Raw genomic sequence first — 26,192 nt, 5'->3', positions numbered from 1 at the left:
ATTGTTAGCCTACATTCATAAATAAAATTAGTGATGGATTCTCAACAGGAAATTGGTTTTTATATAATACCTTTAACCTTGATTAAAACTTTAACACTAGCAATTTTATCGGGTTGAAATTAAAGAAACTTAATTACAATTGAAGTATCGGTTGTAATAAACAGTATTCGTGCACAATAATTTAAATTTAACAATCTTCTAAGAAGAAGATTATGCGAATTCAAATTATGGATTCATTTAACATACATTTGGATTAACTATTAACTACCATCGACCAAAGATTTAGTTTTATATTTTTGAATAAACTTTAACGTACTTTTGACTTCATAAAATTATAAACTACATTGAAATAATGTATTTATTATTTCCCTAATTAACAACTTTTTCATGACTCTAAGCTAATTTTTGTAAGAAAAAAATGTAATATAAATGGCTAAGGTGTTCCTAATATAAGAAAGGTTGTAGGTCAACTAACTGACTACAACAAGATCCTCGTGGTAGAACGGGCACACAGCTAGTTATATATTTATAGCAAATTTTTAACCTGAATGATCGTCCAGTTTGAAACTTTGTTAACTACTTTTGGAATATGTTCATAGTTGACATTCCACAGATATTTTACTATTAATATCATTACTGAGTTCTTCAATTGTTTTTTACATTGTTTTGATATTACAAAAGCCAAGTTAAAAATAGTGGAAACAAAATACTTATTCTGATGCAGAATTTATTAGATTTTACCTAAATTACATAATTTTTCATATTCCATTTTAATTTATCACACAGCATTAATTGTATTGCATTTATTCTTTAATGTTGAAAAATATATTTCGAAAAACATTTACAACATTAAACGTTTTACCACCCATACACAAGTCTTGTTAATCTTATAAAATTAACATATCTAGAGAGGGCCTGGTAGAAGGTTTAAGATAATTTTGTTTATTTTTCCCAGTGGAATTACGTCATAGCAGCAGAAAAATAACGATTTCTTGTCCAAGAGATCCTTTGCGGTGGTCGGTCTCATTTATTCAGCAAATGAGTTCCATTTGCAATCATTAGAAAAACATCAGGACACAAGCTAGGAAATTATTTACTTGCTGCTTCCTCAGTTGGTTGGAAAATAAACGTTGGCAAACAACCGCAATTTATTTTCACCCGGAAAACACAATAAGGTTTTTTTAGGCTCCAATCGATGTTTATTATTATTATGTATGCTTTGTGGTTTTAGAAAGAATAAATTGGATTTTATATTAAAATGGTTTTTTATTTACCAATGTTTTTAAATTAATATATCAATTGCAATATATTTAATATAAAACATAAATTGTGATATATAACTATGGGGAAAGCTTGCCGCTTATGTGAATTCTTCTAAGTAAATTTGTGTAACACTTGTCTTTATAACTGTTTTGGAAAATTATTTCTTATAAAATGTAAAAAATACAAAATTATGATTACAGACTAACTTTAAGATCTAGATGTAAACAAAATTTCGATGTTAATGATAACAACATTTTTAACAACTTACGCTAAAGTTAAAACAATTAAAATCAAGGTAAAACATTTTCCTATTCTACCATTTAAAACATTTAGTACTATGAATAGCACACATTAATGAGCAATATTTTAATTTTAATTTGTATTACTTTGTTTATTTTAGTATATGGCATGTTATGTGGGCAAAAAATACTTAAAGTTTCTTCTAAGAATGTTGGTAATTGTGTTTATCCTTCAAATCTGAAGACCAGTTGTTCGATTCAAAAAAATCTCTATCATTGTTAATTCTGGCTCAACAAACAATTTGATTTGATTTGATTTGATTTGACCCCGAAGTGCATAGTAAACGTATGGGTGACTGATTGGTGTACTCTACTAGCTAACATAAGGTTGACTTTATATAGGTACAGGATCAGTCATTAGACAGTTATTTGACTAAAAATGCAGATGACGTAGAAAAACACAAAAATGCCGTACGAATTTCAGGAGTTTTCAAATCAGAAAGTTGTCTAAAACCAAGAGTCGGTAGTGCGTAAAATTAGATAAAGCTCCCATACTTTTACGTTACTGGATATTGCCTCTTCCCGACGTCGGTTTGGGATTAAATTTTTAAATCTTAAATTTTTAATGTTTTAATACATTTTATTTTAATATTAAATGGATGCAGATGTTAACATATTACATAATTCCTTTTTAAACATTAATATTAATTTGAGCTGGTATGAAGATTTAAAAAATCTTATTTTTGAAAATTAGTCCATCTTCTCAATATATATATATACCTATATACCTATATAAATAAATGTTTTACTCTACTTAAAAAAGAAAATATTTAATTTTTTGTAAAAAAAAGTAACTAAAGCCATACAATTAAATGGTTAAAAGTGGTAGTCCTATTATTAAACTAAATTAGATTGAAATAAAAAATGTATTTAATTTTAAGCATTAAAACCTTGGATACAATTTAAAAATATATTTTAGTTGCTAGAGGTCTTAATAGTTAATTAACCCTACTTTTTCAGAGACAAAAACTTATTTGCTTAGTAAAGATTTAAAAACCATATCGGCTGTTAAAGAGTCTATTAAAGCGATTTTACTATAGATCTAAAAAAATATAATATGATAGTGAAATTTTTCAATGCACAAGTTTTTTGTTTACATTTTGTTCTATCATACCTTAGTATACCTATTTTTAACAACTATATCTACAACTAGTCTATAACTAACAAAACTTAACTTAACTTTGCTTGTATCGGAGGATACAATAAAAAGTCCGTATTGATAACAGTTGCTGTAAATATTAGACGAACTTTATAATATAACACCGCTAGTCTCCTCATACAGAGACAATTGAGTTGACTTTTAATGGTGTATATTTGCACAACACAGTAGGAGTTTTTCATTGGCCACATGACCTGACCATGCGGTTAGGTAATTGCTTTTGATTGGTCCACACAGACATGTAATTGGACATGTATTGCAACAGGTGGTTTGTAGGTTATTACATACTTGGGTTGATGCGTAGGGGTAATTTAAGTTATGATTTAATTAAGTTGATAAAATTAAACTTACGTTTTAAAGGTTAAATTAGAAAAAAATTGCAGCGAAAACTCTTAGATATTTTTTCAAAATAAATAATATCACCCCCACCACAGCAAACCTGCAGCCTAATTGAGTTTACATTTGGACATTAATTAAGATGAAACATGCCAGATGTATTCCCAACTTAAATAACGTAGTGTTGAAAGAGTACTTCGGCTTACTGCTAAGTAGCATTGAATACAATGCGCTGTATTTAGGACTAGTAATCGAATGCTGTAGAACAATCGAACCGTTTACGGTGGTCAAAGAATACATTTTGAAACTATAATCACATTTTCAAACGAGAATAGAAATTTAATTTGTTTTGGTATAATTTAATAATTATAATTTCCTCTTAGCAAAACCATTGATTGATATTAATGTATGTTTTAGAAACCCTTTTCAACTCTCGGAGTGATGAATTGATGAAATCACTTAGAAAATGAGATTTGTTCTTAACTATTAAAAACACATCAGTCAAAAATGTTTAGTTTTCGTCTGCTTACAAAAGCAACACTCTAAAAGATGAAAAGTTAATTGTTCATCTTCGTACACAATCTCACAACTTTAAGTGATTTATGGAAGTAAATTTCTTCATTTAAAGTTCGATTTTGAACAGTCAGATTAATTAAACTGGATCTATTTCGAATTATCTATAGTGAATCCTATTTCGAACAAAACTTCAAATGATTGATTAGGATTTTATTACTTGTTTTTTATTAACACAATGCTTTGAATAATTTATAATTCAATATCCTCAAATGAAAACTTGAATAATCGATCTTTAGGAATTTACCCTCACTACCATTTTGCTTTTTAACATCTGTACATATTTTTTTGTTAAGTATGTCTGGCTTTTACATTCTTTTTATTATATTTTTTAGTTTTAAAATTTAACACAAATTTATACTTGTATTTGAACAAAAGAGTGAAAACAACCTACAATGGTCTGGTCAGAGATAATGCTGATCAGAAGATAAATGATGTGTGATGAAGCTCTATTTGTTCGCGATGAACAATCAATTGCATTAAATAAACATCGATAAATTATGTAAGCTTTGCACAAGCGAGGCAGTTTTGCGTATAAAGGCTAGTGCGATGTCCTACATTTCTATCGTTTTAGAGAAAACTAATATAGGGAAGTGACAACCATAGTCTTCATGGCTAGTCGTTGATTCGGGACGAGAATGCTTTTTCGTTCGAAATACGTAGATCCCTTAAAATGCCTTGCTCAAACCGGGATATATGTAACATAGTTCCAATTGAAATAATCCGGTTTAGTCATTCACGTTCGTCGAATTTTTGGACAAATATGCCATATGTGTGTGAGTGGGTTTACAAACAGCCTGAACCGAACATGAAAAGGACGTGTACGGAATCAAAAATATATGTGCAATATTAGAATTAGCTTTTAAAGGGCTGAGAAAACGCACTGAGCACCACGCTGTCTGTCACAAATTTTATTTTTCCTCGCAAAATGGCATAATAACAGTATTATTATGTTTCTTCGGAGGCTTTTGTCGCTGGTGCCATCATTATAACACTCTTATCACGCACAGGCAAAAGCCCATGTGATAACTTTTTTTTAATTTCTTTATTGTAAAGCTGCTACTCTATCACTATTGTACTATAAAGATTCAATGTTGGTCCATGTTGCAGGGTTTGTCGGAGAGGGTCTGGGCTTCTGTTCACCGGAGTACCTCGTGTGGTATGTGCTGTTTATCGTGATTGTCATTAGGTAGTTCAATGTTAGCCCATGTTGCAGGGTTTGTCGGAGATTGTCTGTTCGTTGGAGTACCTCGTTTGGTATGTGCTGTTTATCGTGTTTGTCACATAGCTCAATGTTGGCCCATGTTGCAGGGTTTGTCGGAGAGAGCCTGGGCTTCTGTTCGTCGGAGTACCTCGTGTGGTATGTGCTGTTTATCGTGTTTGTCACATAGCTCAATGTTGGCCCATGTTGCAGGGTTTGTCGGAGAGAGCCTGGGCTTCTGTTCGTCGGAGTACCTCGTTTGGTATGTGCTGTTTATCGTGTTTGTCACATACGGCATGTTGCCTCTGCCACTACGTTGGAGCATGGTCGCTGGCTGTACAACGGCATTTGTCCACGTCATCGTTAGTGCCATCTACAAAGTGCCCTCTCATGAGGTAAGAGACAGCTAAAGTTACTTGAGTACTTTTTTAAAGAATTCCGGAGTTAAGTAAAATCATTATTCAAAATATGCTAAGGAATATTACGAGGTTGTTATAAACTCAGCGGTTATTTTTTGAATGTATTGCTGGTTTAGTCAAATATACTTTAGCTGAGTAGTAAAGTTTTAGTGCTTGCCTGGTAAATTGAAGGTTTTGAGTTAGTCTATGAAAGGTAAGTAGCCTTTAGGTTCAAAACTTTTCCAGTTGCCCTTGATCATTGAGATATTTTCCTAAGTAAATAAATCCAAAAAAAATTTATCTTAAAAACAAAGTGACACGAATCATCCCCTATATTCCAAGCCCATTTTGCTAGTTAACATTTTTTGTTTGGCCTACAATGCGATGGCGTTGTTGTATCAAACACAATGATAACGACGATGAAAATATTGATTTAGCCTACACAGTTTCATTTTTACTGTTTTCCATTTGTTATTTCACTCAACATACGGCCAAGAATGTGTTTTTCATATCGAAGCTGTAGTTTAAGTAACTATTTAATTGATTAAAACTGTATTTTAATATTCTATGTAACGATTGTAGTATTTTGCGTCTTTCAAGGCACCTTTAAACTAATAATAGTACAATAATTACACTAAAAATTTAATTTTGAAACTTGGAAGACGTAGGGATATAATAACTGTTGAGAATTTGCGTTGGTGGATGGAGACAAGCTGAGAAGAAGTTATTGGAATCAATGGAACTTCCACTTATTGGAAATATCCGTCTCTTTTAATCGCACTTGCTTTAGAACCCATAATAGTTTGTATTTATATTAATTCATAAAACACGGAATCAATATGGGAATTATGTTTGGATATCCATCGTGGAAGCAAATGTGGACTATTACGTTATTTCGATGCAACTATCTCGTTTAGAAGTAGGCATGTTTTAAATATTAACATGCCTAATATTAATAATATTAATGTTTTAAATATTTTAAATTCTTTTACAAAACACTATAAGTTTAAGATGTCTTTAAATAATTTTCCTGGTTATACTAGTGGAATATGTTTGATGGTACCGTGTAGAGTATGTTTGAAAGTGTATCAGAAACTTAGAGGATTTTTTCAATCGAGCTGGATAAAACAGAACCTTTATTTTCCTTCCTCCTACTTTGTGCTTGAGGGGCAAACGTATCTAGTGCAAACGTATCTCGGAAACGTAATATGTGGACATCTCGATTGTGGTGTTGTATACTATGAAGATTACTCGGTATTGGTAGCCTTCTGATGTATACCAAAAGGTTCTTGCTTTTCAGATTTCCCTGGTTTTTGTTTTCATCGAGATTCATTTCCTATTCATCGTATGAAATTAGTCCTTTTTCTAAAACCATCAACGGACCATAACGGACATATAAATGAATTAATATAATTAATACTTCATCTATGCTAGTACTTTCACCAGTTGATTTACACAGCTTTCTCTAAAACAGAAGGATTCATAAATGGTAATAATATTTATTGTAGCTTTGCAGTAGTTTTGATTCAGTATACCGATTGTAAGGGGTGACCCAAAAAAACAGGGACAATTTTAAAATGTTATTACTCAGCTGTTATAACAGATGGAGAGTTCGTTGTTGTGGCAAATGATTGTTTATTTGATGCCATTTGGTAAATAGTTACCATGGATCATCAATGGTTACCTCAACATCTTTCTTTTGCCATAGAGAATTTTTTCAAGAGTAATGTGTCCACCATTTCTACTCAGTTTTGTGTTCACTTCAATGTTGGGCGTAATGGTGACACACTAAAAAAAAAAAAAAAAAAAAACTACTCAAAGATGGGTAAGCAATTTCCTGAGCACGGCTTCTGTACTCAAAATTTAACCTATGCAAATTTAAATTAAAACGCAATGTTCTGCAAACGGATGACTTAGGACGCTCGACGCAATTTATGACCCGCAGCACACTCGCGCGAACCTTTTCCAATGTTTCCGGTGTTCGATCAGTACGAGCTCTCCCACTAGATTTGATTTTGAGTGCAGAAGCCGTGTTCAGAAAAGTGCTTACCCATCTTTGAGTAGTTTTTCGGTGTGGGGTTGCACCATTACGGCCAACGTTGAATTGAACACGAAATTGACGTTGAGTAGAAGTGATAGACAAATTATTCTTAAAAAAAATATCTAGGACAAAGGCACGATGTTGCGGCAACCGTTGATGATACATAGTAATTATACACTAAATGGCATCAAATAAAGATTCATTTAACGCATCAATGAACTCTCCAGCCTTTATAACAGCTGAGTAATAACATTTTAAAAGTGTCCCCGTTTTTTGGGACACCCTTTACAATTATCTAGTTTTATAAGCTCGTTTCTACAAATAGTATCCTCATTCCAGGACGCTGGGTGCAAGACACGCCAACTACTAGCCACAGCGCTCACCTACACTTGCCTCAACTTTGCTGGGCTTTACACCAAGTACCTGACAGATCGTGGACAGAGAAGGGCCTTCCTGGAGACCCACAGGTCTACAGAGACCCGTTACAGGACGCAGAAGGAAAATGATCAGCAGGAAAAGCTCCTGCTCTCAGGTATTGATTGGCCATTCACTTTCAATAGATCAAATACATTTCTTATTCTATTGTTATATCTGAAACCTGTTTTATGTTTTAAAAATTGGATTAAGTTTCGTTGATGTCAATTTTAAATTTTGTTGACTTATTTTAAGATATAATGTTCAATTTATGCAAGAGAATAAAATACTTTCTGATTACAAGGAAGTGCTCCATAAGAAGTTACATATATTTGTGATCAAGTATAGTGAATATTTTTATCATACATAGTCTATGATGTACAGTTTTATCACTAAAATATAGAGTAATTTAATATTAACATATTGAAAACATGTTATGTATATCAATGTAAATCACTAAATGCCGTATATTTGACATCATTCACAGATAGGTTGGAGTGAGTTTGTTAACAATTTAACATCACTGGCTGTCAGATAAACAATACAACTTGACAGTTGATTTGTGTAATACATGTAAATTGATGCCTGTGATGTTCAATCTTGATGCAACTATCTACTCTTTGTTTTCCACTAAGCTATTGGTTTTTTTTTCATTTTGTCTTTCTTTAGAGTAAACATGTGGAGTTTTCTGAATCCGCATATTATACCATCTAGACTAACCAACCAAAGTTAGGGAGTATGTTTTATCTATGATTAAAGATACTAATTTATTTATTTTGTCCAATTCATATGAAATATTTTACACGTAAATATCATTATCTACCTTTTTATCATACTTTGTAGCATACTCTTCTGTCACTTAACAAACGGGTTTTTATCCACCTCTAATTTTTCATGCCTCTTAATCCACATTCCTATCTGTTTACACATCCTGCACTTCCCTTATTTTTTGCCAATGTTTCAGTTCTGCCGGACTTTGTGGCTAAGGAGATGATCCGGGACATCGCCTCGGAGGCAGAGAAAGGACAGTTTACTCCACAGCAGTTCCATAGAATCTATCTTCACTGTTATGAGAATGTCAGTATTCTCTTTGCAGACATCAAAGGTTTTACAGGTATGTAAACTTAAATTACTTTACTTGATTTGTTAAATGTATTTTCCCTATCATATAATACAAGTGTTTTTGAATAGTTTAGTCTCGAATGCAGTTTTTCGCAGCAATTGTATTTTTAAATTTAATTTGTTTGTTTTGGATTGTTAGGAGGATAAAGTTTTAAGATTTTGTTATAATAATATTTCTTTAGTTATTAACTATCAAATTTACAATGCTAAGGAGTAATATACAGCTCTTTAAATACTCGTGTAATTTGTTCATTCACTTTCAATTTAGTTTGTAAAAGTACAGTTTTCAGACATATCTTAACTAGAGGCTTACTTGTGGTTTGTCACTATGTGGTATTGTATTTGTTTGATAGTCTGCTTATTGCTGGCGTTTTTTTAAATTTAACATTTACTTGTGTTTTCAGCGTGGGCGAGTCAGTGTAATGCTCAAGAACTGGTTCGAGTCCTCAACGACCTGTTTGCAAAATTCGATAAACTTGCAGCGGTAAGCATTGTTTTAATATATTTATATCTATATATTTCACCGAAACCAATATGTTTTAAAATATTTAGCGATTCCATAAACCCTGTAAAGTGGTTTTCATCTTAGGTAATTTTACTTTAGTTAATCGGAGACTTAGAAATACTTAGGCCTAATCACCAATACAAGAACAAAAATCAATAGGCTACGATAAACTGGGAAATCATCCGTAAAAATATATTCTTAATGTTATATCTTTGCTCTAGGACTCAATAACAAATACGAGTAGAAATTCTCAGTCTAAGTAAAAATGTTTACCTTATTTCACTCTACCGTTTATGCATAATGATTTTAATCGTTATGGAGTAACTGTACAGATAGCCAACTAATCGTAGTTACTAATTAGTCTGTATTTGATCTCTGATGATCAATACGCTTGCATTGAGTCCATCAAGTCAATGCCACGCCAGGAAGGCTTAACTCATCAGCAAAGTCATCAGCTGACAGTCAAATGAGGTGATCAAACCCCCTTGGCTGCTCATTGACAACATAATGATCTTCATTAACGTAATTGGACTTGGTATAGTTAAGCTTGTGTGGTAAACCAATCTGTCGGAAGTCTTCCTTGTTGACAACAAGTGCCTAATATTTCTTTAAGGTTGTTTATGGAACGTATTGAAAATAGCCAATCGCGTTTAATGTTTACTTGAATATTTTTAGTTGTGAATGTTACGGGTTAAAATGGTGCTGCTTATCTTATTTATCAAACTATTTACGTACTACTCAACACCTTTTAACGCTAAAGGAAACTTACGATATATATTTTTTTCTCGAATTAATCCGATGTGTTGATTATGGGCAAACTCAAACTGGATTTTTTGAGATCATTGATTGAAATTTTTGATTTCATGTGAGATTTCATAGAGATGAGTTTGGTAGATTTTAGTAGGAGAACCATTGTCTGAGGATCAAGAGTCTGGGATACTGCTACTACTGTGTGTCTGGTCTACCCAAGCCCAGGACTGATCACAATAATTGCTGTGTAGAGATCGGTCTACACATGATCACTGATTTTACGGTAGATGTTTGTAGGAGAACCATTGTCTGAGGATCAAGTTGCTGGGAGACTGCTACTACTGTGTGTCTGGTCTACCCAAGCCCAGGACTGATCACGATCATTAATGTGTAGAGAGATAGGTCTACACATGATCACTGATTGTACGGTAGATGTTTGTAGGAGAACCATTGTCTGAGGATCAAGTTGCTGGGAGACTGCTACTACTGTGTGTCTGGTCTACCCAAGCCCAGGACTGATCACGATAATTAATGTGTAGAGATAGGTCTACACATGATCACTGATTGTACGGTAGATGTTTGTAGGAGAACCATTGTCTGAGGATCAAAATGCTGGGAGACTGCTACTACTGTGTGTCTGGTCTACCCAAGCCCAGGACTGATCACGCTCATTGCTGTGTAGAGATGGGTCTACACATGATCACTGATTGTACGGTAGATGTTTGTAGGAGAACCATTGTCTGAGGATCAAAATGCTGGGAGACTGCTACTACTGTGTGTCTGGTCTACCCAAGCCCAGGACTGATCACGATAATTAATGTGTAGAGATAGGTCTACACATGATCACTGATTGTACGGTAGATGTTTGTAGGAGAACCATTGTCTGAGGATCAAGTTGCTGGGAGACTGCTACTACTGTGTGTCTGGTCTACCCAAGCCCAGGACTGATCACGCGCATTGCTGTGTAGAGATGGGCCTACACATGATCACTGATTGTACGGTAGATGTTTGTAGGAGAACCATTGTCTGAGGATCAAGTTGCTGGGAGACTGCTACTACTGTGTGTCTGGTCTACCCAAGCCCAGGACTGATCACGCGCATTGCTGTGTAGAGATGGGCCTACACATGATCACTGATTGTACGGTAGATGTTTGTAGGAGAACCATTGTCTGAGGATCATGTTGCTGGGAGACTGCTACTACTGTGTGTCTGGTCTACCCAAGCCCAGGACTGATCACGCGCATTGCTGTGTAGAGATCGGTCTACACATGATCACTGATTGTACGGTAGATGTTTGTAGGAGAACTATTGTCTGAGGATTAAGTTGCTGGGAGACTGCTACTACTGTGTGTCTGGTCTACCCAAGCCCAGGACTGATCACGCGCATTGCTGTGTAGAGATGGGCCTACACATGATCACTGATTGTACGGTAGATGTTTGTAGGAGAACCATTGTCTGAGAATCAAGTTGCTGGGAGACTGCTACTACTGTGTCTCTGGTCTACCCAAGCCCAGGACTGATCACGCGCATTGCTGTGTAGAGATCGGTCTACACATGATCACTGATTGTACGGTAGATGTTTGTAGGAGAACTATTGTCTGAGGATCAAGTTGCTGGGAGACTGCTACTACTGTGTGTCTGGTCTACCCAAGCCCGGGACTGATCACGTGCATTGCTGTGTAGAGATCGGTCTACACATGATCACTGATTGTACGGTAGATGTTTGTAGGAGAACTATTGTCTGAGGATCAAGTTGCTGGGAGACTGCTACTACTGTGTGTCTGGTCTACCCAAGCCCAGGACTGATCACGCGCATTGCTGTGTAGAGATCGGTCTACACATGATCACTGATTGTACGGTAGATGTTTGTAGGAGAACCATTGTCTGAGGATCAAGTTGCTGGGAGACTGCTACTACTGTGTGTCTGGTCTACCCAAGCCCAGGACTGATCACGCGCATTGCTGTGTAGAGATGGGCCTACACATGATCACTGCCATCCATGACGTTCGCAACAAACTCAATGTCAGTATATCTATTTCGTTCACGATTTTATATTCTTGTTAAAGTACTTTTTAATTAATCATATGTTGAAAATGTTGATAAATTCTATCATGGTTTAACATCTTAACTTGGACCTTGGTTAATAAATATTACTCTGATAAGGAAATCTGTGGTAAGGGGCAAAGAACTTATATTTTTATAACTTGTAGTTTTAGGCTTTTAAAGAATCCTTAGGGCACAGGGCATTTTAGAAATACATCCTGTGCTGGTCAATAAGATTTATTAGCAAATATCTTGAGTTGGGTAAAGCATAAGAAAGTAAAGTGTTCAAGGAAAATGACCCACGAAAATATACAATGTGATTTGTTTATTTTGCCCAACTTGGATAATGTATGTTACTGTGTAAGTGAAGTAAATGTATTTATCTAAAATCTTAACTCAGTATTAATAGACCTTTTCTAATCGTAAAGATGGGTCGATCTTTATAAGGAAACTATAATGGTTGTTTCTTCTGTTAAATGATTTCGTCTGTTGAACACTGAGAGTTTGTGCAGGTAGACCTGAACATGAGGATTGGGATACATTCAGGCTCGGTGCTGTGTGGAGTTCTAGGACTCCGCAAGTGGCAGTTTGACGTCTGGTCTTACGATGTCACCCTTGCCAACCACATGGAGTCTGGAGGGATACCCGGGTAAGAGTTTAAATTGGATGAATAACTACATTTTGTTCATGATCACAACTAACGTAAACTCGCAACAATGTAGACTACAATAATCTAGTTTATTTAAAATCTAGTGATACTCTAATATGGTTTTCACTGACCATTGTTCATCTTTTCACAGGCGTGTTCATATATCCAGAGCCACACTGGAGTGTCTACAAGGAGCTTACGAGGTGGAACCTGGTCATGGTGGTACAAGGGACAACTATCTCAAGGTATTTTCTGCTGTCCCAGTTTCAAGAACAAGAATTACCTATATTTGAATTACCTTTATTGTTGTTTCATGAGTTCTTCTAAGTAAGATGTTTGTGTAATCCTATGCATTTCGTAACCTTGTGGCATATTCAGGGTAATCATGGTGCTTTTGTATAAATTTAAACACCTTGCGTCATTTACACAGTTCAACATCTGCTCATGTCAAAACTAACGTCAATAGTTTGTAAGATAGTTTCGTTAGTTGAAATCCCAATTAATTAATTAATTAAATGATAAAAGGCATCGAGGACCAAAATCAACCACAATCTATTGAGATCGAACCAGTTTGAATAAATACTAACCTAGTACCAATTTCCAGTGAGATTTGATGTATTGATACTCTGATTGTTTTCCAGGAGCATGAGATAGAAACGTATCTAATCAAACAGAAGGAGCCGAGTAAACCAAAAAGACGCTTGATGACAAGAATGTCTCGTGCGAGACTGTGGACTGAGGAGGAGCGACTGACCAACTCCATCAATAGAGACTCTCCCAACGCAACTCCTGCCCATACTTACAGTGAGTCTGACATGGCAGGTTCAAGAAACTATGTTTTGTTTCAATAAGATGAGTTTCACCAAACGTAATAAGCTTCAGTAACAGGAGTGTAAAAACCGTAGCCTGGAATATGCATTTACTCATGAGGATCTATCTCCCTATGAAACAACTTTTTCCCTTAGTTATAAACATTGTCATGTTTTATATATTCCTGTTTGAATGTTCACTTATAGACGTATTCAGTGTGTAGTTATTTGTATCCAAGAGTTCGATTTTTCTTTCCAGGACATGACATCATAAAACAGACAGACAGCAATGGAAATCATGGTAACCATAACAGCCTTGGGTTCAATGACGAATGGACGCCAGAAATACCATTTGAAAATGTAAGCATTTGCCCCTTTTAAAGTAATTACGTTAGCGTTTCAAATTGTATTGCAGAGTAATTCTTTTTAAAAATACCTAACTTAGCTTATAAAGAGAAAAAACTTTGAAATATATCTTTGCATATTTTAACTCTCAAAATTGTGTATATGTATATGTACCTAGTGGACCAATCGAGATGGGGGCTTTTACCTCCTTTCACAAATCCTTTTTTCTTCAAATCTTCATTTTCAAGCTGCTCCAAAATCTATTTGTTGTAGGAAAAGACTTTCGATACTCAAAACCCCTAACCGTGCACGTACCGATAGCCTAAACTCAAACCTGTATCATTATTCTATTACCAATGTTGCTGATATAAACGTTATCATTCAGCTAAGCACAGGGGGTCAGGAGATGGAGGGGGATGATTGTGGAGTTCCAGTGGCTGAGCCTCCTCCCTCCCTCACCCCCGCAGAGGAGGTTGACGTCATCATGGACCACAACATTGAGGTAGAGAGCAATCAGCGGATCCGACGAGAAAACGTCAACATCTGGACACTGACATTCAAACAGCCGGAGATGGAGATGAAGGTTTGTTCTCGTTTCGTGTCCAACTAATGTTTTTGTTAACAAAATGTAGTTCCTAATTCGGGGAACACTGAAATTTGTTGTGATTTGCTGAGGCGTTTAGCATATTACACAACACATACAGTATTATAAAAACTGTATCTTGTTACTTCTCTCTTTTTTCTTTGAATTACATAACGAAGTATGTGTGTTGCAGTTTTGCCGGCTGAGGGAAGATATGTTCAAGTCCAACATGCTCTGCTGCTACATCATCTGGTTATTCATCGTCGTTTGCCAGTTTGTCATCTTGCAATGGTAACCAATGCATTATTGTATTTTATTGACTTTTTTCTTTTGATAAGATGGATGTTTGTTAACGTCTGTATTAGTTTATTCGAAGATATCTAAGTTGTAACAAAACTTGGCCATTCAAAAGGTTTGTAGCTACTTTTTGAATCTTATTTAATATGATAGGGTCAGCGGTAAAGGACTTTTGTATTTTATTTAGAAATATTTTAACATCAACATATTTTCACACTAAAATTTCGTATGATGTCCACAGGTCAGTCTTACTCGTGTTAGGGCTGCTAGGCACGACAATGGCGCTCACCTTGGCCCTCGTGCTGGTGATGGCTGAAGAGTTCCGTCAGCTGCCGCAGCCTCTACAGAGAATGTCCTCAGTGCTGGTGCAGGAACGGAACAGACGAACCGTCTTCATCTGCATCGTGGTCACACTCATGTGTTTGGCGTCTACGTACGGTTTGGTGAGTAAGAGTTAGATAGATTAAATGTTAAGTCCTCAGACAACTAACCTGTGTATTTGTAAGGAAGCAAAGTGACGAGTTTTCGTAAATTAAGGCACTTGTAGAAAAAACAGAACACAACCATGGTCTCGTCTTATTAACTCTTATAGCACTGACCCCGCTGTACCTATCAACATTGATTGTATTTATAAATTGCAGTACAGTACAAAAAAAAACCGTAAAATCATATATGGCAGTAAAATTTTAAGATTCTTCTGGCAAATATTTTAGAAAAGTCATAGATCTTTCTCAACAAAGAGAAAAAAGTCTTGGAACACCAATACACTGCTGGACCAGGTACATAACTGACAATACCTTTGCTAGAGGTATGAAGTTGCTTAGTTTTAAGCAACATCGAATCTTAAAATTTTGTTTTTATGAGTAATATCTAGTGGTCTTGTAAATGTGTTTATGCCAATGTTACATGTAACCACTAACAAGCTTTGACTAACTCTATTCCCTTTAATGTCTAACGACTTCAAATTGAATCAAATTGTCAAATCTCTCTCATTACACAGTATAACATTTAATAGACTCTCTTCACATTTGAAATTATTACTGTAAGCATTTCTGTTTCAGTTCTTATTTGGTGAGATCAGCGTGGAAAGTTCAACAGACTCTGAACTACAAACAGCTTTTTCTCGTCCTGTGCGTTCCATAGAGCAATCCCTTGAAGACAATCTCATTTCAAGTGCCTCTTTTAAAAGTGTAAATAGGACAGGTGGTAAATACGCATCGTCGTACAAAAACGAGTACAGGTACCTTTTAAAAAGGATGAGGTTTTTAAGAGAGTTTATGATTAAATCTAATGCAATGGAGGCCAATACGAATGCCTTTAACGAAAGATCTCAATTAGTAAACGTAGATAGAAGTATGAACTCGGAGTTCACGGGTGAAAGTGCGGATGTTTTAAAACAACCTCATCGAGTGACTAGAAGCAACTCAGATAGTTCGTATGTTCGAGAACAACAGCTGATTAGTGATGAAACTCAGGTGATCAGTGATAACAGCCTAGCGGACTTCAACAATCAGACAGCTGTGATATCAACAGTTGCAGCACCCTGCGTACACCCGGAGTATCTTGTATTTACCTGGGTCATGTGTCTTGTGGCGCTCGCAACAACACTGAAACTCTACTTCCTCATCAAAACTCTCCTCGCCTTCTTCATGGTCACGTTCTACGCTCTGTTGGTGATCATTGGGTATCCAAGCATCTTCATTGAATACCCGGAATCAAAGTAAGCTCTTATTTTTATATATATGAAATGTTAAGCAACGATCTTTAAACTCAATTCTTATTGTGTCCACGCAATTTGTCAATAAAACTCCTATTTAAGGATAGTAGTCTATACGTGTGAGTACGCTGGTGACTATAGCCACCCCTCTCGCACCAAAGTCAGGAACGCTAACCACTAGGCTAGTAACAACGACAAACAATTCATAAGCATGTCCTAAAGAACTAGAATGAATATTTTTAAAAGGGGAATGGTATATAAATCTGAGGTATTTGGGTGCAATACTCACCAGAAAGGCCTGCTTCAGTCACAATGAGTCTAAATTGAGTAGAGAAGAATTTTGTTCTAATTTTGACTGCTCTGCTTCACATTGCTTTACCAAATAGGGATAAAATAGGGAATAGGGAATAGGAACTAGGGATTGAATAGGGAACTCTTAGGCCACTCATGCAGAATGTTAAATATATTTCTTTATCATTATATATTTCATATAAAATGTGATTTTTATATATGAAATCAAATTTCATGTAAAATAGAGCTTTGTAGCCAATGTTCGATGGCGTAATAAACACGTTACTTATGTATTTAAAACCGAAATAAAGCTTTATTTGAGTCTTACTTTAAATTCTTTAAGTAGTGATGAAATGGAAAAATCTTGTAGATGACCAATAACACTTAATATCTTTGTAAGGTTAAAGATCCCGCTGACCTACCAGATGCTCTTGCTATTGCTGGTGTTCCTCATGTTGGTTGCCTACCACGCTCGTCTCGTGGAGGTCACCTCCCGTCTAGACTTTCTGTGGAAGCGTGAGGCGCAAAGAGAACTATCAGAGATGAGAGAAACACGACGCAACAACCGTCAACTTCTACGCAACATCCTACCTGACCATGTCGCTAACCATTTCCTCATTCAGGATAGACAGACTGAGGTACTTGAGTATCTTCTCTAAAACAACAAGCTATTTTATGTTACGTTGTTAATTTAGGTGTTACTAATACTAATACTATTACTAATACTGATGAATCGATGAAAATATTTGTATGCCAACAATGAAAGATTAATTCTTAGTGCCAAGGAGTCTGATCACCTACAACTAATTCTTATCGCTCCCGTCTTTCTTTATTTTTAAACATGCTAACAAATTTTATGTTGAGTGTTGTATTTGCATTTGCCACATCGGAACTGTACTTGAAATGCTTCAATAAAATAAGGAGACAGACTTTACAGTACAAGAGTAAACTACACTGATAATCGTGGTAGCACGGGTAGTGAAAGTGAACTCGCCTTATCACATGGATTAGTGGTCCGCCGTGCCGACATTTCAACCATCCATTTCTTTGGGTTGTTGACCAGAGCCTGCACTCTTCCAACCACAAAGAAATATCTTGCTTATATTTTAGTTATGTTTCACTATGTTATCATAGGTGGTTCAGTTCGATTTTCAACATTTTATCCACAAGTTTAAAGCAGAGTTGATTAAAATTTCCTTATGTTGTTCTAATTTAAAGGTTTTCCAGGAGTTGTACTCCCAATCCAGGGATAATGTTGGAGTTATGTTCGCCAGTATACCAAACTTCACCGAGTTCTACTCTGAGGATATAAATAAGGGAATCGAATGCATACGACTTCTCAATGAAATCATTGGTAAGATACATTATTTATGTTATCGTGGTCTAGCAAGATGCTTATTTCGTGCTTTATTTAAAAGTGGATCTCTCATCTGTTAACGTTGGTGATTTACATTGTAATTACCGGTGACGTAATGCAACTTAAGAACTTTTTTTCAAATCAAATGATTTATCCGATCTGTAAGTTTAGAAGAAATGTTTTTTATAACTAATAATGTTGCCTATCCGTTTGAATTTAAATTACCAAAAATCTTTAAAGTACAGATAATTTGTTAAAGGTTTTGAAGCAGCTACTCAAGAAAGGGCGTAAAATTACAGAATTTGTAAGATCACAATTGCTTTACTATTATCATGAATAGTTTAAGATATTTATATCGTCAACACAGACAACCAATACCTGGACTAGTACCTACCCTATTCAATTCCTCTATCACCCTACCCTACCCTATCTTACTTCAAATAAAATTGGATTAGTTCCAGCTAACCTCCAGAGGTCAAACCCAATCTATCCATCCTTTTCCGCTCGAAATTATAATTTAATGACAGTTTTAATCTGGTTACAAATATATTTTTTGAGTTCTCTCTCTCTGTTTCCAGTTGATTTTGACGAACTTCTGGCTGAACCGAGGTTTGCATGTATTGAAAAGATCAAGACCGTGGGAGCGAGCTACATGGCTGCATCAGGACTCAATCCTACTCAGAAAGTAAGTTTCATTATAAAATTGTCTATTAAAACAACAGTTAATTAGTCTGTTTATATTTCAATTCAAACAATATACATGCCTAATTTAATAAATCTATATATTGTATGATCCAAATGAGTCAGCGTAAATTATTCTTGTATTTAATTCTTCTTCTTTTGTCCATTTCAACTATTGGATCATCAATAATTAACCTTCAACCTTTTGCTGACGATTCCATCCTCCCTGCACTCAATTCCTCATAACAATAGATAGATTTTGGTATTATATTTAGACATAACCTGTTTTGTCTTAGGGAAATGAAGACGACCATGAGCATATTTGCGCTTTGGTCGACTTTGCCATCGCCATGAAACAGTGTTTAGAAGAACTGAACAAACACTCTTTCAACAACTTTCAGCTGCGTGTGGGTAGGTGTGCAAATCGTTTGGGATATTAGACAAGTGTAAAGAGGATATATCATTACCTAAATCTTTGTAGGTATGAATGCATCAGCAAAGCCTTGTACAATAATCGTAAATGGTTGTTAAGATTTAAAAGCAAAACAACGTGTTAAGTTAGGAAGTTGTATGTATTTTATGCAGGATTATTTTATCAAAGGAAGTAGGTTTTATGAAATACTGTATTAAATATTTGAGGGAACAAATGTTTTTTGAGTACACGGTAGTTTTTTTTTTTTTCATAACGATTCAAAATGTGAGAAAAAACATAGATTCAGGGGCTTAGGGATACCCAAAAATGTTTTACACCGTACCACTGATAATTCATCATCAGTAAATATAAAGGAGAAATATCGGTGATGTATCAAAGGGACCTTTTTTGTCCACCCACAACAACCCCTGGACTGTAATTTTCTCGGATAAAAATTTTTTGCTATTTCAAAACGATGATTAAGATAATTAACGTTAATCACTTTGATGTTTCGTAAGGAACATTTCAAATTTTCCAATGGTAATTACGACACAGTTATACATTTTTAAAATCTTTCAATAAAATTATAGTAAGTATTTTTTTTATACTTAAATGAATTTTCAATGGTTAATTTATGGTTCAACTATTACTAACAGGTATCAGCAGCGGGGCCTTAGTAGGTGGAGTTATTGGGGCTCGCAAGCCCGTTTACGATATCTGGGGCAACACTGTGAACGAGGCATCTCGTATGGACTCTACGGGCACCATGGGCAGAATACAGATACCCAAGGCCACAGCTATGGTAAATAAATTTGATTGAAATATATTACTGTAATATAATCATTGACGGTTCTAAGTAACCACTTGTACTGAAGCAAAACTTCCCAAACGTTTTTCACCTTCTACATCTCCTAAAATTTTACCATCTTCAAGATTGCTGTACCACTTCCAATTTTTTCCAACAGATGCTGACGGCCAGAGGGTACCAGATGGAGTACCGAGGCCTGGTACCAGTCAAGGGTAAGGGGGAGATGGAGACATACTACGTGGTCGGCCGAGGTCAAGGTGCCCAGGGGGCGTTCACCAGAACACCCTCTCAACACGCCTCGCTGGCAGCCGTCGTGTATGGGATGGTCCAGGCCAGGAGACGTCAGAATACTGTAAAGAGACCACATCCGCGTGAGTGCATGAACTAACCTACTAACATTGGAATACTGTAGAGGTTTGCTGCTGCTTTTTTGAAATCATACATAAATTAAATCGTTCTCTGAAGACGGGGACAGTAGCGGGGCGTCCAGTAGGCCTAGCCACTAATACCGGCCAGTAATAAAATGAAATCCATAAGTAGTGTCATCGCAATAAGATGTAGGGGATAATATGGTTTGCAAAATAGAACTATTATTTATTAGTTCAACCATTTCACATGGTTCTTGATCAAAGATTGTATGATTTGTTTTTAACGACTTTCACAAGCATTTTTGCCATAGGCTACAATTTTTTTTTATAATCAAACTTTTTGCATGTGTTTTTGTACGATGATGTTTTTTCCTGTTCAGTTCTAAAAGAAACGTTCTTATTCAAAGTACTTTCTGTCTTTGCTCTAGCATCCTAAAGTAAATAAAGATATTATTCGTATTTCGTTGACAGATCCTTGACAGCATAGATGTAATTTACATCAAGGTCATAGGTTTGTTAGGCAATTAATTTGTTACCATGGTTTATTATTTTACTAGGACATAATTCTCATAATATCTTTCTTACAATATTTGTGTTTTTGTAGTTACTGTACTTTTGGTGGTAGCGTAGTAGTTAGAGAGTAATGCCAAAGTAAATTATATTTATTTATTTATTTATATATATGGAAACCACAGTTTTATCAAACAATCTTAAAATATGACATACAGTGTGACAGTGACAAGATGCTGATGAAAAACATATGGATATTATATTCACCTCAACCGAATATAAAGTTATTTTTAAGCTAAAAGCAGCAGCAAGTACTCAATAGAACTGGGCAATGAATGCATTACAGGTGCATGGTGATGAATTTTCTATCAACTTAGAGACAACAAAAACCTTAGATTTTATCGTGCAAAACGTTATTAGATTTACTAGAAGTAAGCAATATTTTCAACCATTTTAAAATATAAATAGGTCAACTAGATAGTATAAAACCGATTATGTACATAATAATTTTGAACAGCCTCACTTAGTGGTTTTATTTAATTATGAAGTTCACCTGTAGTATTCACTTATTTATAATGAATCATTGTAAATGTTCTTCGAAAGTAGATTTGTGTAAATGTAAAGTAAACGGTTTTCAAATTCTATTCTACCCGCCCAACATTAGGAGGGTTATTATTCAAACAGCACGTAGCTAGCTGTGGCACTCGCTTTGGCACAGTTTCTCTCTCTTAAACCTAAAAAATTGTCTGTCTTTGTTGAAACCAACAGAAAAGCCGTTGAAAAATGACTCTTCTAGGGAGAGGCTAACTCAAGAAGCGATTGCGTGAATTTAAACTTACTGGTAAATTTTATCAGGTAAGATGTAGTGGGATTTGGCAGTAAAAGATAACTTCACAATTTCTTTGCTTTGGGTTATGGTTTTCCTTATTTCAAACTGTTTTCTTCTTTAATAGCGGTGTTGGGGATTCCACTTGGCTTTATTAACATGTTTGGTTGAGTAGCACTATTTTTGAAATATTTATAATTTAATGTACTAAATTTAAAGTTAATTTTTCAAGGGGATTGGTGTTTAGAAACGTATTTTAGACTTAAAGCTATTAGTGTTAAATAATCTTGTAAAATTGATTCATTTAAACTGAGACTCCGGTTTCAAGTAGCATTAGTATGTAAAATTATGTTTCAATAACTATTCATTTCGGACAAAGTATATTTTTGTATGACTTTGCAGTTTATTGTGCTATGGATACAAATTTTGAAGAAACTCCTCTCTGACTAGGTATGTGCCAGGTCTTTTTAGTAAGAGCGGAAAAAGCCTTTCGAGAAATAGTATTGACAGATAATGTTGTTTAAATTTATAGCTTTTCCGGAACTTTGATATAACTTTGATTTTAAGATTTTCACATGAAATTTGCTAGCCAGATAAGGTAAATTATTCCCGATTATTCTCATATTCCCATGAAAATTGTTTGCCAAGAGACATAGACATATTCACGTTCCTTGAAGGAATTAAGATATAGCAGCAAAAACAATTCTTTGTCAGAGGGTTTAGGCAAATCCACATGAGATTTGTATTCAAAGGTTGTAGATACAGTAAAAAAAATCATAGGTTAAGACTTGTGTGCCTAAAAGCATGGAGAGATACTTAATGTTTGCCCAGATATGTGGATAGTCATGTTACTCAAGGCATAATCTTAAGAATACATTCATGTTATTCATGGAGTGTATTGGTATTAACATGACATCTGTTTGCCAGAGGGTGGTGGTCTGAGCCGCACCAAGTCGCACCACTCCTCGTCCCGCGGGGTGTTCGAGTCGACCTTGTCGCCGAGGTCGGGACTGGTCAACTTCCGCAGTTTCCGCATGTCGCAGCAGACGACGCCCAGCACTGTGAGGCGACACAACACCTCTCGCCCCAGTCGCCAAGTCAGCCAACCAGCGGACACCCGCAGCTACCAGAACATTCGCCAACTCAGCGTGGACCCGAAACTGCTCAACCAGGGACTTCTGTCAAGCCTACAGCTGATCCAGCGGTCTGCTCCTCAGACACCGCTGATAGACAACAATCGTGCAGCTCGCGTCGCTCCATCCACCAACAGATCTCTCTCCCCTATGAACAACACAGCTCGATCAGCCTCCCCTAGTGACGTGCAGGCCTCCCCGTCCAGCTTCGGGCTGAAACCCCACGTTCGATCTGTCTCCATGAATTTCTCAGAACCTGAACCTCAAGAGGTTAGATGATTGTCGGACTTCTAAGGAGATACTCCTTAGAACGGTGCTAGAGACACATTGCTTCTGTTCCTCACTAGGCCTAACAGATCTTTTAAATGTTGATCTATTTTTCGTACGAGTATAGTGTGTGTTGTATGTAGTTTCTACATTCTTTATACGGCTGTTCGTACGTGAATTGTCTGTGACGACTATGAACTCATTATTTATTTGGCTGTGTAACTATGTATAAAGTAAACTACTAACTTCTGTGACATATAATAAAGCAATTTTACTACGATTTTGTTTGTGTAAGTCTCCAGTCATGTCTTTTAAAGTAGTGAAACAAACCGATATTTTAAAAACAGAGTTAGAAAGATTGTTTTAAGAATATGAGGTGTATTGCACCAGTTTCTTACACCTTTTTTATAGTATTTAATATTTAAAAAAATGTAAGGTAGGTCATCCAGACCGGATTATTCAAACTTTCTAAAAATATGACGAGGCCGTTAAAAATTTTTCTTTTTTTTACCATTATAATAATTTCTGACCGAAGAAAATGTATTATTAAAAATACAATCGAATATATTTTAAATACTCTGTTACATTATGTAAGTCTGGCCTAGACTTCGTAGTTGTAGTAAAACTATTTGTATTGACAATTGCTTCAACTGATTGCTATTTTACAAATAAAGGTTATAAAAGAGTGTTGTTAATACACATTAGCAACCCAAAATAATAGCTTGGTTTAACAAACTATCTAAAATGACGTGGAAATCTAAAGTTATACATAACAACATGCAGGAAGTGTGAGTTTTATTTTGTGTCAGTTGTCAATCATACTCTCCGAGGACGTTGAAAAGTTAATAAAACATCGCTTTTATAAATCTTGCTTTATACTGATCGTAAAACCTCTTGATGGTATTGACCTATTCTATCTCACACACAACATCATCGTAAAATCCCTTTTGGTGCGGAACAAGCATACTTCGCAGTCTCTGTTGAACAGGTAAATATTTTATAATTTGTAAGCTTTGTAATATCTTTGATTTGCTATACGGTATTACTAGTACAAAATATGCTCGTACAACATATTTTATTGCACTTTCTTCTTTATGCTCCTCATGCTTCCCAGACTATAGATTCTATGGCTTTGCCCAAATCGATTGGTAATTGGCAGAATTCGAACCAAAACCTTGTAACATATGTTTCTTGTTGTAATTTCTACACCTGCCATAAGTTGTAAATGTTGAGTGTTGATTACGTGATCCTAAAATTATATCTAACTACTTTTCAGTTGCACATTATGCAGAATGATTGTTGCATGCAGCGTTGGGACTAGTCATAAAGCCCATGCACAAGGTCGTCATAATATTGCATTATGGGGATGAGGGGGTTGTTTATGGGGAAGGGTGACTACGACCAGCTGGCACGAACCTACCCAGCCTAGGACACGGATAGCTTGCTTGTGTAAGCACAGCTTGATGCTTGTATTATTGAACGAAACAAAATGTTTAAAAGCCCCGCAGTGGGTGTATGATTCATGCTGGTCTGTTGGGTTGTTGTGCATTTGTTGGGTATTGTAGAGCCGAGTCCCATACCATACCCATACGTGTGCTGCTCTTAATATCATAATCGTGTAACAATTGTTTACCCCAGAAACTTTACTTATGTTTATAGCCAATTGTCGATGCAATGTCACTTAAGATGTTGAGATGGCTAAACATAACAATCAGATTTTGAATACGGGTATGCGTTAACATACACGGATTATTATTTTGGACCATATGGGTGATATTTTGATTAAACCTCAATAACTCTTAACTTAATGACAAGAGAAGTTTCCTTGCTATAATATTTCCAATCTTAATTCAGTTTTTAAAAGTAGTTTTGAAACAATAAGTGAATATTAGGGTACCATAGAGGTACCACTTGTACCCACTTGGGCGTGTTAGTACAGTACGTACAACATTACATTTTAAAATATAAAATATAAATAATAATAAAAAATAAAAAATAAAGATACAAAATACAAAATACAAAATACAAAATACAAAATACAAAATACAAAATACAAAATACAAAATACAAAATACAAAATACAAAATACAAAATACAAAATACAAAATACAAAATACAAAATACAAAATACAAAATACAAAATACAAAATACAAAATACAAAATACAAAATACAAAATACAAAATACAAAATACAAAATACAAAATACAAAATACAAAATACAAAATACAAAATACAAAATACAAAATACAAAATACAAAATACAAAATACAAAATACAAAATACAAAATACAAAATACAAAATACAAAATACAAAATACAAAATACAAAATACAAAATACAAAATACAAAATACAAAATACAAAATACAAAATACAAAATACAAAATACAAAATACAAAATACAAAATACAAAATACAAAATACAAAATACAAAATACAAAATACAAAATACAAAATACAAAATACAAAATACAAAATACAAAATACAAAATACAAAATACAAAATACAAAATACAAAATACAAAATACAAAATACAAAATACAAAATACAAAATACAAAATACAAAATACAAAATACAAAATACAAAATACAAAATACAAAATACAAAATACAAAATACAAAATACAAAATACAAAATACAAAATACAAAATACAAAATACAAAATACAAAATACAAAATACAAAATACAAAATACAAAATACAAAATACAAAATACAAAATACAAAATACAAAATACAAAATACAAAATACAAAATACAAAATACAAAATACAAAATACAAAATACAAAATACAAAATACAAAATACAAAATACAAAATACAAAATACAAAATACAAAATACAAAATACAAAATACAAAATACAAAATACAAAATACAAAATGAAAAATACAAAATACAAAATACAAAATACAAAATACAGAATACAGAATACAAAATACAAAATGTAAAATGCAAAATGCAAAATACAAAATACAAAATATAAATACAAAATACAAAATACCAAATACCAAATACCAAATACAAAATACAA

At 34.7% G+C, this 26,192-nt stretch overlaps 1 protein-coding gene across 1 annotated transcript in view; it reads left to right on the top strand.

Annotated features, from left to right (window-relative positions):
* LOC128991511 (adenylyl cyclase 78C-like) overlaps positions 1 to 23,437 on the top strand; it is a 178,129-nt gene extending 154,692 nt beyond the window's left edge. Inside the window, exons 11-30 of the mRNA XM_054414450.1 lie at positions 5,045 to 5,226; positions 7,610 to 7,802; positions 8,649 to 8,798; positions 9,211 to 9,290; positions 11,934 to 12,083; positions 12,617 to 12,753; positions 12,905 to 12,998; positions 13,395 to 13,557; positions 13,822 to 13,922; positions 14,293 to 14,490; positions 14,684 to 14,781; positions 15,029 to 15,230; positions 15,849 to 16,507; positions 17,196 to 17,433; positions 18,023 to 18,149; positions 18,731 to 18,837; positions 19,130 to 19,244; positions 19,902 to 20,047; positions 20,211 to 20,424; positions 22,685 to 23,437. Of these exons, the coding sequence (XP_054270425.1) occupies positions 5,045 to 5,226; positions 7,610 to 7,802; positions 8,649 to 8,798; positions 9,211 to 9,290; positions 11,934 to 12,083; positions 12,617 to 12,753; positions 12,905 to 12,998; positions 13,395 to 13,557; positions 13,822 to 13,922; positions 14,293 to 14,490; positions 14,684 to 14,781; positions 15,029 to 15,230; positions 15,849 to 16,507; positions 17,196 to 17,433; positions 18,023 to 18,149; positions 18,731 to 18,837; positions 19,130 to 19,244; positions 19,902 to 20,047; positions 20,211 to 20,424; positions 22,685 to 23,169 (3,839 nt within the window). The 3' untranslated portion in view covers positions 23,170 to 23,437. The remainder of the gene's footprint in view (positions 1 to 5,044; positions 5,227 to 7,609; positions 7,803 to 8,648; positions 8,799 to 9,210; positions 9,291 to 11,933; positions 12,084 to 12,616; positions 12,754 to 12,904; positions 12,999 to 13,394; positions 13,558 to 13,821; positions 13,923 to 14,292; positions 14,491 to 14,683; positions 14,782 to 15,028; positions 15,231 to 15,848; positions 16,508 to 17,195; positions 17,434 to 18,022; positions 18,150 to 18,730; positions 18,838 to 19,129; positions 19,245 to 19,901; positions 20,048 to 20,210; positions 20,425 to 22,684) is intronic.
* Positions 23,438 to 26,192: the final 2,755 nt, after the last annotated feature.

The sequence above is a fragment of the Macrosteles quadrilineatus genome, unplaced genomic scaffold, assembly GCF_028750875.1.
Source record: "Macrosteles quadrilineatus isolate MER2022 unplaced genomic scaffold, UCM_ALF_1.0 Scaffold_4__1_contigs__length_99947679, whole genome shotgun sequence".
Lineage (NCBI taxonomy): Eukaryota > Metazoa > Arthropoda > Insecta > Hemiptera > Cicadellidae > Macrosteles > Macrosteles quadrilineatus.
This window is presented reverse-complemented; position numbering and strand designations above follow the sequence as displayed.